Source organism: Rhododendron vialii, chromosome 7a (genome assembly GCF_030253575.1).
Source record: "Rhododendron vialii isolate Sample 1 chromosome 7a, ASM3025357v1".
In the NCBI taxonomy this organism is placed as follows: domain Eukaryota; kingdom Viridiplantae; phylum Streptophyta; class Magnoliopsida; order Ericales; family Ericaceae; genus Rhododendron; species Rhododendron vialii.
This window is the reverse complement of record NC_080563.1, coordinates 14,218,198-14,230,525: the sequence shown is the minus strand read 5'-3', so window position 1 is coordinate 14,230,525 and position 12,328 is coordinate 14,218,198. Positions and strand designations below refer to the sequence as shown.

The 12,328-nt window shown below is 39.4% G+C and overlaps 1 protein-coding gene across 1 annotated transcript; it reads right to left on the bottom strand.

The window, feature by feature from the left end:
* Positions 1-790: 790 nt before the first annotated feature.
* LOC131332111 (novel plant SNARE 11-like) lies at positions 791-11,598 on the bottom strand. The gene is made up of 10 exons (XM_058366181.1): positions 11,080-11,598; positions 10,301-10,393; positions 9,487-9,580; positions 9,343-9,380; positions 9,028-9,116; positions 6,861-6,940; positions 4,521-4,577; positions 4,329-4,421; positions 4,172-4,246; positions 791-1,291 (listed from the first exon to the last, which is right to left on the bottom strand). The coding sequence occupies exons 1-10, from the start codon at positions 11,145-11,147 to the stop codon at positions 1,202-1,204; spliced, it is 777 nt and encodes a 258-aa protein (XP_058222164.1). The 5' UTR covers positions 11,148-11,598; the 3' UTR covers positions 791-1,201.
* Between the last annotated feature and the right edge of the window lie 730 nt (positions 11,599-12,328).

The following is a 12,328-nucleotide window of genomic DNA, read 5'->3' as shown; positions in this document are numbered from 1 at the left end:
TTTTGAGAGTAATGAGTGGAGAGAGATAGATAGAGAAATTTTATTGGAGACAGTGCCCAGGGGATTTGAGTCCCCCAAGCGAACAAGGTCGGCTCAGACCTCTGCTTCCCTTAATCCTGATATTAATTGTGCAGACTCAGTGCAGTAGGCTCTCCAGGCTATGGGTTCATTTTCTACCAATTCTGCTTGGCAAGCCATTAGAGTTTGGAATCATTTCTTGCACAAGATTTGGAAATGGTAGGGGTGCTTTGAATCTCCAAGGACAAATGGAGTGGGCTCTGGCTAATAGAAGTCATGTGTTTAAGAGCAAATTTTTTGAATTCTCTTTAGCTGCATATATCGTATCATGTTTGGTGTGAAAGGAATAGAAGGATATTTCAGCATCAGAGCGTTCGCATTGGGGATCTCATTGCTAAAATTGAGCCTGATTTGGGTGCTAGCTTTTTGTTCTCGGAGGATAAAGAAAACAGATGATAACATGCTAACGTTTCTTAAGTAAAACATTCCTTTGATTGTTTTCTCTTGTTCTTAGCTGGTTTGTTTCTGATGTAATTGGGATTTGGGTTAGGCCTTGTGGTTGGTTTCTTAAGTAAAACATTCCTTTGATTGTTTTCTCTTGTTCTTAGCTGGTTTGTTTCTGATGTAATTGGGATTTGGGTTAGGCCTTGTGGTTGTTTTCTGGCATAGGCCAGATGTTTGAGTTCGTTGTGTTTGTTTTCAGGGATACGCCCTGTTGTTCCTATACTAGTCGGTTTTCTTTTAATGAAACGTAATTTACCAGAGAGAGCAGTGGTATCAATATCTCGATGAAAATAGGATTCACAAACAAATCATTTAACTCTTCGATTCTTCACAAACAAATCGTTAAATTAAGGATTGAGTAACAACTTGAAGGGTGGGGAATGAACAAATACAATGGCAAGCATAGTGTACAATATGTCATGTATCCCTCACACAAATGGGGGATAGGATTTGAGGGGGAAATGTCGTAAACACAAAAAACATACATATGAATTCAAGAATACTCAACTCAATACAACAACGCGTATGGGAAACCAGCACTCGGCAAACTCGGCCTACCAGGCAAATACACTTCTTTCGGTTATCTTTATCCATCAAATGGTTGGTTCGAAGTGACAGGAGCCAAACTCTGATCGATCCAATTAACTTATAGACCGTCCAATCACCTTGTATAATGCTTTTAAATGGGATGCCAAAGCAATCTTCGACTTTGAACAGGAGGGGCTAATCCTGGAATATCCGGAATGTCCTTGTTGTGCGGATTCACAAGCTGTAATTTCAAATATTCAAGACAACTCAGCACGCATATGACATTTATTAACCAAATGGTATACACATAACATTGCCACAACGTTCAGAAATTATTTGGAACCGTAAGATCCTCCTAGTTTTTTTCAATGCAACTTAAATAGCGGCATGGAAAACGGTTGCCATGCATATCAATAAACATCACTGTGAAATCTGATGTCCAGAGAAGTAGATAGAAAGTTCTCATCCACTAAGTGAAGAATGAGATTCAACCCCTCTGTTTCTTACCATCCATGGTTTTGCGGAGAGAACTATGGAGGGGAAGGGAAAAGGTAAAGGGAAGAATAAGACGAAAAGTAAAGAAGCCAAATTTTTGGCTTTGGTTTCATTCAACTACATGGAAGCAATAAGTGTTGCTGCTTTCTACTGCTCGGCCACATGCTATCTATTGAGTAGTGTATTCCATATCATCTTTCGACATTTACTCCTCAGAACGACTAAGAAAACGCCCGTTTATTAATTGTTAGCACATGGTGCAAAAAGGCAAGCGCAGGAACTGGAAGATCCCAATACCGAGGAAGGATCAAACAACAATGTATACACAGCAGTTGTATAGTATGTAGTTGACTGTTGACCAATATAACAGTGCTGTGGGAGTGTAGATTTCTCCCATAAAAAGCTTTAACAGTGCAAAGTTTTTTAGAATAAGGGCGAACCATAAGTAATGACAAAGCTGGACACGAGCATTCTATGATCCAGAGTGAAATTTAGCAACGATAATCCTAGTCCAGTGTTATCTAGCATCATTGGGTCTGGCCTTGGGTCATAACTGCGAATGCTGACAGAGTGTCCAAGGTCTGTGCTACCAAAAGCGCCAACGCACCAGGTGAATGGCATTGGGATGCACATTTCAAATTATGTAACACCTACATTCCAATATGGATCCAAAGCGATTCCAAAGTTTCGCTAAATATTTCCCCTAGGGGAGAAAATAACATTTACCGAATTAAATTTAGAGTGTAGAGCTTTTAGCGGGAAAATGCAAACAAACTTTTGGTCACAAAGCTCCTACAAAATGTGTTCTACATGGATAATTATAGAAATAGATGTCTATATCTTAAAATTAAATTCCTTTAGTAGAGCAATATATCTATAGATGCATGCACCACCCCATAACAATTTAGGACATGTGGCGTACCACGTTCCCGTTCCGTTCCTCGTACCAGAATGATCCATATTCCAGTAACGTAGGTCCGGGGAATGGCAAAGGATATTTTATTAGCTATCCAAATAAGAATAGCTAAAGATAAACTGGGTAATATGTTGCAATGGAGGAAAGGTTGACTGGACTTGATGCTGCAAAACTACCATAATGGCTACCAATGTTCTAAATGGCGCTTGGCGGTAGTAGGGCGGAGACCCACCTCCAAGCGCCAAGCCACCTAGGCGGCGCCAAGCAATTCGGTGGAATTTTTTTTTTTTTTAACCAACCATTATCCAATCAAACTATATTCCATGTATCCATAATGCAAGTTCAAACTTCTACCTTCTTGATGATCCTCTAAGAACCCCACAAGAGACTAATCAAGCTACTAATTTGACCAAAACAAAAAACTCTAGAAGGATTAAACATGCAAAGCCCTGATCTCAAGAGAGATAGAGAGAGACGAGACAGAACTCAGAAGAGAGAGAGAGAGAGAGAGAGAGAGAGAGAGAGAGACTAAGAGAGAGCGAGAGAGAGAGAGACTGAAGAGAGAACCGAGAGAGAGAAATACTGGTGGGACCGCTGATTGACAACGATGGGACCTCGACGCCTCATTCACTGCTGGGCTCGGGTTCGTTCTTCAATTCTTGTTCTTCGATCGACTGGAGTGAGTGAGAATGGATGGGGATGTAAATGTAATATATATATATACGAGACGGTTCAATGGACAATTATTTAGACACCTAAAAAAACACCTCAAATCTCAATCACATAGTTCCGGATCAAATTTTTATGATCCGAACCGTTCAATGTGTGCAGAATATGATTTTAAGGTTGCCCGCGAGAAATTAGCAAAAAAAATGACCAGAAAGTGCTTGTTTTAAGCAATTTTTAATTGAACCGTTCACTAAATCTAAGCTAAAAACTGCTCAGATCAAGCCCTTTTCGGTCTTTTTTTTTGCTGATTTCTTGCGGGTACCCTTAAAATCACGTTCAGATCATCAAAATTTGATGGGAAACTATGAGGTGTTTATTTAGGTGTTTAAATAGTTGTCCATTGAACTGCCCCGATATATATATATATATACACATACATAATAAGCCCTTTTAGTTTAATACTATACATTTTAGGCCTCCAAAGACGCCGACGACGCCGCCAAGGCCGCCTAGGCGGCCGCCAAACCTCCCTAGGCGCCAAATCAAACGCCAAGGGGTATTGGTGTGGTGGCCGGGCACCTCCAAGCGCCTAGGCAGCCGCCATTTAGAACACTGATGGCTACATAATGCAGCTAAGGTAAATTATGACCGCAAGCTTCACCAAGAAGCATTCTATCCAAGCCATTATGTAGCCATCTAACCCCACACTGTCACTGTCACTGTCGCTGTCCGGCTGTCCCTGTTATGTTCATTTTCTGCTATTGTCTGAGCTGGAAATCCTGCGAATTCTTTCAAATGTTTTTTAAATAATACTGGAAATGAGATACCAGAGAAGACATTGCAGTTAATGACACTTAGTTATGCTATTGCTACCGTATACCTTGAGAATTTGAATTGGTCAGATGCAACAAAACTAACTCTTTGTCAACAGAACAGGAGAGTACTGGTGTAGATTCATTCATTAATGATGAAGCAACAGCTGCATCTTACTTCTGACATAGCAAATAATGAAGCAAAACGAGATGGAATCTGATATCTGACCTTTACAATAATGACGGCTACGACTCCAATTACAATAAGGAAGAGCAAAGCCATAATACACCGATCAGTAGCAACCTAGTAAAGCAGTTCATGTGAGTAACACAAAGTAACAATATAGCACATTAATAAAGGAATAAGATAATTTTAGAGATGTCACCTGCCTACCGATTTCCTTCACAAGTTGAGAAGCCTTCTTGATTGAGAAATGGATAGAATCCAGCTCATTCACAATCCTACTCATTTGCTCAGTCTGAAGACAAAAGGAATATGGTATTTCAGCTCTCAAATCTAATTTTTAAAAGCTGTCATGAAATTTAACTGTCTTTGTCCTTGCAGTCGAACAACGCACCTGTGCCTTCAGAGCTGCTGCAGTTTCCGTTCCTACATTAACTGTGTCATTTACGACCTGATATGAAAATACAGAACATTAAAATCAGTTTTTACTCCTCCTTTGGTGGGCCACAATTCGCAAAGGAAGGTACTTCCATATAACGAACAAAAAATGCATTCTCTGGTGCGGTGGCTTCTCATTAGTAGCGTTACAGAAAGTTTTTTCGGCTTCAAATAATTGAATAAGGAAAACAACGTAATTTATTTCTTTTTTAAGTCATAATTGCTTCAACGGAAATAAATGAAGTGACAATAGATGCTGCAAACACTACCCAACAAAATGTTCCAAACAAACCAAGAAATTGGATCTAATTAGCATGTACACAGATAATGTGGCAAACAAAAATTTCAAACTAGAATATTTGAAGACTGCAATATCTCTATAGAGGATTCACGATGAAGGCAATGTCCCAGCTTAAATTTAGATATATTCCCCCTGCCCACATGTTTCAAGGGGCATCAACTTAACCCTGCAGTTCAATTGTATAACCTTGCAAGCAAATGCTGCACAAGGATGCTCTGTAAACTAACATTCAAGCAAAATTAGTCATGTGTGGTCCCGGAGTAAGAATCCCAAAATAACTTATCTAAGAGCATGATGCCTGCACTGCAATTACCCATAAAAAGATGCTTTATTTCCTGAAACCTCATGAGCCTCCTCATTGACCCTGTCAACAATCCAAATATTGCTCCACCAGCAAGCTCAAAGGCTTCTCCTACCCTGCCATTGTCTCTACTATGAGGTTTTCGCCGCTTTCTCCCTCTCCATCGCTCGGGCCCTTAGTACAGTACTGATTTTTCGTCCATCCCTTTCTAGGCCTTGCTCGCGACAAAGGTTGAGGCTAGCACCAAAGTACATTTGTTCTTGGGTAACATGACAAGGTTGACGCCAGCATCAGGGTATATATTTTGGCACGATAGTCATGGATTTAAGCAAGACAAAGCAATGGCAATTAATAACCATTGACCAGCAAGGCGGTGGGGTGGAGGGGAGATAGGTGCTTAGGCAGAGCAAGGACACGATGCGAAGTTCAAATCATGTCTTGCTATGTGAAGGGGTAGGTGGTTTGAGCTGACCCCCGGGTACTGACATGGCAGGACAAGTTGGGAAATCAAATTCATCTGTCTACACATCCAACCAACCAAAGGACGAAGAGATCCCTTCGAAATAAGAAAAAACATGAATGGCAATTCCAAACACACTTGGTTGCAATTTAAAGACGTACACACATGAATTTTATCAAATGATTCCACTTTGTGTGTGAATGTGTGCGCTTGTGTTTTGAGGGGGGAATGAGATATTTCTTTATAAAATCAGTCCATGCGTTAAAGGGACCAATGTGTAAAGGGGGAAAACGTGGATATAGCCCAGCAACTATTGTTGACTTTTGCTCCCCAATTGTTGATTTGGGAGATATGGGAAGGATCACACGTGAAGAGAACATTCAATACTCTTTGTTGCTTTCTCCTTTGCACTGCCCATTTATTGTTGTGTCTTTTTGGTTCAAAGTGTAGAACAGAGATGGAGACATAGAGAGATGAAGCAGCACCAAAGAATTGATGTTGTTCTTGTTGTGGGGATACACTGAGGGAAAAGAAAAATACTAATGAGCGGGTAACCCATGAGATTTGGGCCTCATGGACACCAGGTGAGAGGAAAAGCGTGTATAACTTCAAGGCCCGGGTATTGGCGTCGGGTTGGATTTCTTTTCTTTTTTTTGCCTCACAATTATTGTAATCTCTCCAGTGTTCACACACAGTGGAGTATCTCTCTCCCATGGAGTAGACCGGTTTTGGGTTGAACCATGTAAATCTCTTACATGTCACTCTTGTTTTTCTTTGTGATAATACTTATTTAGTATTGGATCTCAATATGTGTGTTTTGCGGGTATCACTAAACTTCAGCTAAAATCGCAACAATTTTATGGTTACATGTCATATCACGCATTCACACCAAACAATAGTAGCAGAAGGTTCCAGTTGTAATGCAAGAGGATTCGGTCCAAAGCCCAAAGAGAGGAAGAAGATTGTGGTAGATAGAAAGCAAACATAAATTGTATAATTATATTGTATTGCAAAAGAGACAACTGTTCAAATTGAAGGGCATGAAAGAATTAGAGAAAGGCCTTTTATGGCTTGGGTTGAGGCCAAAGCACGAGCTGTAATATCATGTTTGGACTTCAATCATTGTAAAGTAAAGCTTTATGTAGAGTTAGCTCAAGAAGATAGACTCATGCAGCAACCTAAGCAACTGGCATAAAGCTTATTGAATTGAGTGAACGAGAATAGATGCACTAACCTTTTTTGACCTCTCAATCGCTTGATCTGTCTCATCCATCATCCGATTCCCATTATCCATCAACTGTTGATTTGTCATGGCTGCAATATGCAACCCCATTTCAGAGTAATTTAAATAGTACGAGTAATGAATTTAGAATTCGGAATTTATGAGTAAAAAATCTAAAACCAACATTTCAAACGTCAGATGAAGAACAACACTGGGATAAACTCCCAAATTATTCCATAAATTGGAAAACAAACAAATGGAGAATAATTCTTTTATCATGTAATGTAGTACAGATAGTGGGGGTTTTAGGTTTCAAAGGTGGAACAAAAGGCTAAGGGCTTGAGAAAGAAAATCCAGAATTTTGGGACTGCTCTGTGGCTGTTCTGGCCCTGTGAACAGTAGCGCATGGACAGTAACTATACAGTTATAAGCAGGAAACTTTTAAGTTCGCTCCTACTTAGGATTTGATTGCACGACACAATACAAAAAAAAAAAGAGAGAGAGAGAGAGGCTTTAAAAGCTCTAAATTTTCTCAAAAATATTGACTCTGTCGATTCAGAAGCATTGCATCTATCTATCCATATACTATAGAAATGTGTTGAAGTCTCACAAGCCTCCAACTCCTAATCCTTAATTTTCTAGAGTTTTTATTTTCTTTTAAGTTTTAAAATTGGGAGAGAGAGAGAGAGAGAGAGAGAGAGAGAGAGAGAGAGAGAGAGAGAGAGAGAGAACGTGAGGAGGGGGTGAGAGAAAGGGGAGAGAGAGATTTTGGGAAAATATTATTCAATGTCCCATGGGCATTGCCACATGGCGACCCAATTTATCTTTCCACCACACAATTTTTATCACTCGCACTACAAAATATCGAGCCCGTACAAAATTTGTTGTTTGTCCCGTGCATCGAACGGGTTCAACGCTTGTAGCTATATATAGACTTGGAGACTTCCTAAACAAACTACAATTAGCACAGCAAAAAAAAAGGAAACTAATGATTCAGTAGACTTCTAAACCTGTATAATACCGAATACGAGCCACAAAATTATTAAGACCCACTGGAACTCAGCCAGATTAAGTTCAACAGGATGGTGGCGTAGTTGATGGCAAGAAGCCAAAACGTTATTTTTTGCAGGAGCACAACTGGAAATTGAACGGTTCCAATAACTGCAGGCCTACTGGAGATGCCAGGATGAGATGCAAAATCTCAAGTGCCTGATGGTCCCGCTTGACACTTCATCTGGTATTGCTTCTACTATTTACTTTCCAAACTTTGCTCACACAGTTACCCGTGCAAGTTTGTTTAGTGCCTCTTCTTTTTACCTTTTTGGTCTTTGGATAATAGATTCTATAGCTACCAACCAAACAACAGGCTATTCCAGTCTCTCCTGCCATTACTCTACTTGCTCTATGAAGGATGAATAAAGTGTACCTAATGGTTTCTTTTGTATTTTATTATTTGCTCCCCTGTATATCACTTCTCTTTGTTTTACAAACTCCAAAATTTCTACTAATGGCTAACCTACTTTCTCTTAATGATCTTACCAGTTCCTTGACTTGCTCAGTGAGTCTTTTCCATGCATATAATGAATTCAAAGAAAAAACAACAGGGAGAAAGAATGCAATGTACAGCACATTGTCGTCACTGACTCACAGGTACAATTTGGATGCAGTTTCTCCTCCTCTTGCCCAGAATTGTTATCTGGTCAGTAGCACTGAGGACATCATTTTGTTTTAGAAAAGCTTTGTTAGTTCAGCTCAACAATGTCACTTCGTTTCTGATGAAAGTAGCATTATTCCTTTAGCTTATTCATTACAATGTGAGTCTTCTTATGAAAGCTAGAGTTCAGTTCGTATGCCCATTGTGAGATCAAAGGATCGGTTAGCAGACATATTCAGTAATGGACACAGAAGCAAAGGCCTTTCACCCCATAGTATGGGAGAAGGGAGGGGTACCTATGCATCAACTGAAAAGGGAATGTATTTTATGCGGTCAGTAGCAGCCAGCAGGAACCTCCGACTAGGAGAGACGTATCCCATTTTAGTAGTTATTGGTTATGCCACAAGTTGAAGCTCAGTAGCTTATGAACAAAAGTTTATTAACTAGCGTAAATGGTATGCACAACTTAAGAGCAGCATACATGTTAAGGAAAATTGCATATTATTAAGAAGGCCATATGCTTACATGAAGCTAGCAAGCCATTGTCCTCAGCCAACCCTTCGCCAGGCCCTTCAAACAGATCAACTCGCTTGTTGTCAAGATTGCTTGCATATCTATACCACCATCCAAAAAAATATGAAAACATGACCACACAAATATACAAAATACAACAAAGAATAACAGCATAAGCTCCAAAAAAATTGAAGAGTAAACATCTTAAAAATTCTTTATTTAACATTAAAAATCATGAACAAAAAGATATACAAGTTCATTAACTTCAGAAAGATGTATTTGGATTGACAAGATTCAAAAACATGAGCATATATTATGTCAACTTACTGCTTTTTCAGAGCAACATATGAATTCAACTCTTTGACCTGCAAAGAAACAAACACAACAAACCGTTACTGCACCAAGAAGGCTATAGGCGCAAGTATGCAGCTCAAGTACAAAACCCAAATAGAAGTTCAGAAATGAGCCAACCATTGATTGTTTTTTCTCATTCAGCATCTTGTTCGTGTCCGGATCATTTTTGTACTCCAAATCCTTCACCTCTCTATCAAACTCTTTAATAAGCCTGGAAAAACAACCAGCATTGTGTCTCTGAATGATTTAACGAAGATAAAGAGGAAATAATACTCAAGAAACATGATATAATCCATATAGGATGGTTGGTCCATCATGTTTAGCTGAAACCTTCAAGCATCAAAAGGCCCAAATTATTACGCCAAGAGAAAAAGAAAATTGCTTCTACTGAATTTGTTGATGGTTTATAGCACTAGATATTATTGACAAAGAGAAAAAAAAAAAAAAAGATCTATACTTATTGACATTTTATCGATCATTCTAGCCTCAAGGCATAGGAACTGGAAATCCTTTTTTTTTCTTTCGGTACATTGAAACTGGAAATCCAAAAACACTAAACTTCTTTTTCTTTTTCTTTTTGAAACGAAAACACTAAACTTCTTGCTAATACAAACTTATGAGAACCCTGATTCTTAACAGTTGCTCTTCTGTTGTCCAATCTGGTCAAATGAATCGACGTCATAATTCAGGTAGAATAATGTAGAAAATAAACATTACCTCAATAGTTATGTGCAAAATTTTAATTTTCAAATATGCTTATCTTCTCTTCCATGCCTATGCACCATTTCAACCGCCCGCCGCCACCCAAAATAAAAAATAAAAAAATTTGTCGACTTGTGGCACATTCCCTCAATAAATGTCCATGCAATATGCAAGTGGGGGAGGGGCGATTGGTGGTTGGAATGGTGGTTGTCATCAAAAGATCAAGTACCTCTTGCACTCCCGCATCTTCCCCGTGAGTTCTTCTAACTGCCTACTCTGCCTGTTGGAGTCCTTAATCTTCTCCAATTTCTGAAATCCATTTCTGCATAAAAACAAATGACATTGTTCAGCACACGTATCTAACCATTAAATCCCAAGTTTCACAAGGTACATAAGAGCTCTGATAAACACCAGCATACACATTCAATCCCAAATTCTACTTAGTTAACGAAATCCCAAATATCAACACAAATGATAGAGGTTTAGCAATAAGTTAATTGCGAACTAGAGTGGAAGACGGATTGGAGGTAGAACTGTGGAAGATAGCTTTTTTTATGTTCCTTTTTTTATAACTCAGGAAGTCCAGGCCAGCTTACGCGCAACTCGACTGATACGGGGGACCCAATCCCACCTTTGACCAGGGGGGGGGGTCTGATTAAAGCTGGATTGGCCCATAAGAGTTAATAGCACCTGAGGGTTTCAAACCTAATGCCTTAGGAGGTTTTAAGTCCCAAGTTTTGACCATCGGGCCAACCCCTCCTTAACCGTATGATTTAAAAATCGCTCCTTGCAAATAGTAATTCAAAATCCATCTTAAGTTATCAAATCTAAATTCAAGCTACTCTCATTCAATGACAATGTCAAATCTCTATCTCTAAAACGGATCCTTATCCTCCTATCTTCCATTGATTGAAAAAACAAACACAACCACCGGACCGAATTACGATGAAACTAAAAAAACACCGCATTCACATAACACAAGATAACAGCTGAGATGAAAATGCTTACGATAGAGCACGGAAAATATCTGCGATCTGCCCGTCGATCTCCGCCAGCTCCTCGCTCATCGACGCCATCCCTTCAAAACCCGACCGAATCGAGAATCGGAGACCGAGGAATTTGAAATCTCAACCAACTCGCAACCAAATTCCACCCTCAAATCTGCAATGCGGTGCAAAAGAAGGTGAAAACGAATCGGAATTTGGAATTCCCGATCGGATCGGGGCAATGCAGGTCAGGTGTTCGTGGATCTGATCGAAAGGCCAGGGGTTCTTCGTCCGTAGATTTCGGGGGGCTGGATACTGCGGCCTGCAGAAGAAGGATTGCTCTTGATTTACAGAGACATTGTTTGGATTTTTTTTTTTTAATTTTTTTTTTTGAAGAGAGGTTTGAGATTTTGTGGGAGGAGGGTATTTGAGATGTTTAAATAATTTACCGATATTCCAGCCGTTTAAACCGGGAGCTGTGAATGACTGTGAGTGTGGGGTCAACGACGTTTCCTTTCTCGGAGTTGGGATTGGCTGTAGCCAGTTGTGAATTTTAGAAAAACTTCAATTTTATACTACCTAAAGTTTTCTTTCCTCTCAAGTGATGGCATTCCTTTTCGCTTAATAACTCCTCCTTTGCGGCGAGGATTCTCTCTCTCGATTTCATATTTGAGAGTTTCTTTGCGCTTTTTTTTTTTTTTTCCCTATCGACTCATCCTTCGTCATTGAGGTGACGTTTCAGGTTCCGACAATGAAGTTGTTGATGGTCTTTTGACGAAACAAGGTAGCGATGGTAGATTCGATGACGAATCAGATCAATTGGACTGCTCGCCATAAGTTTATGGACGTGATTATTGAGGATATCCAAATCCAATGTCTCAATTGAAGAGTTTGAGTTTTTCTTTTATGGTTAGGAGTGCCAATGGGGCACTGGCAGCTCTACAGCCAACCTAAGGTGGTCACATGATCACCCCAAATTTTTGTATATATTATACATGCAAAATTTATAGGTTAGTTCATCATTTTTTGTAATTTAACCTCTCTTTTCTTTATTTTTAATATTTTGAAAGAATCTTGGAGGGCCTCATTATCTTTTTTTTTAGACAAATGGTCTCCAAAATGAAATGATGGTCACGAAAGTAAACTTGAGACCAAATCTCTAAAAAAAACGTTGGATCCCCCTTATGGGATAAATTACAAAATCTCTCCTCCATATGTTACATCCATTCTCTATTTTGGAGATGGGTTGGAGATGCTCTGAATGAGTTAGG

Excerpts from the sequence above, each read along its gene's own strand:
- LOC131332111 (XM_058366181.1), bottom strand. The coding sequence starts at position 11,147 with ATGGCGTCGATGAGCGAGGAGCTGGCGGAGATCGACGGGCAGATCGCA. Across the intron at positions 6,941-9,027 it reads CAATGGCTTGCTAGCTTCAT|CCATGACAAATCAACAGTTG; the intron begins GTAAGCATATGG and ends TGCATATTGCAG. Across the intron at positions 4,578-6,860 it reads CGATTGAGAGGTCAAAAAAG|GTCGTAAATGACACAGTTAA; the intron begins GTTAGTGCATCT and ends TTTTCATATCAG.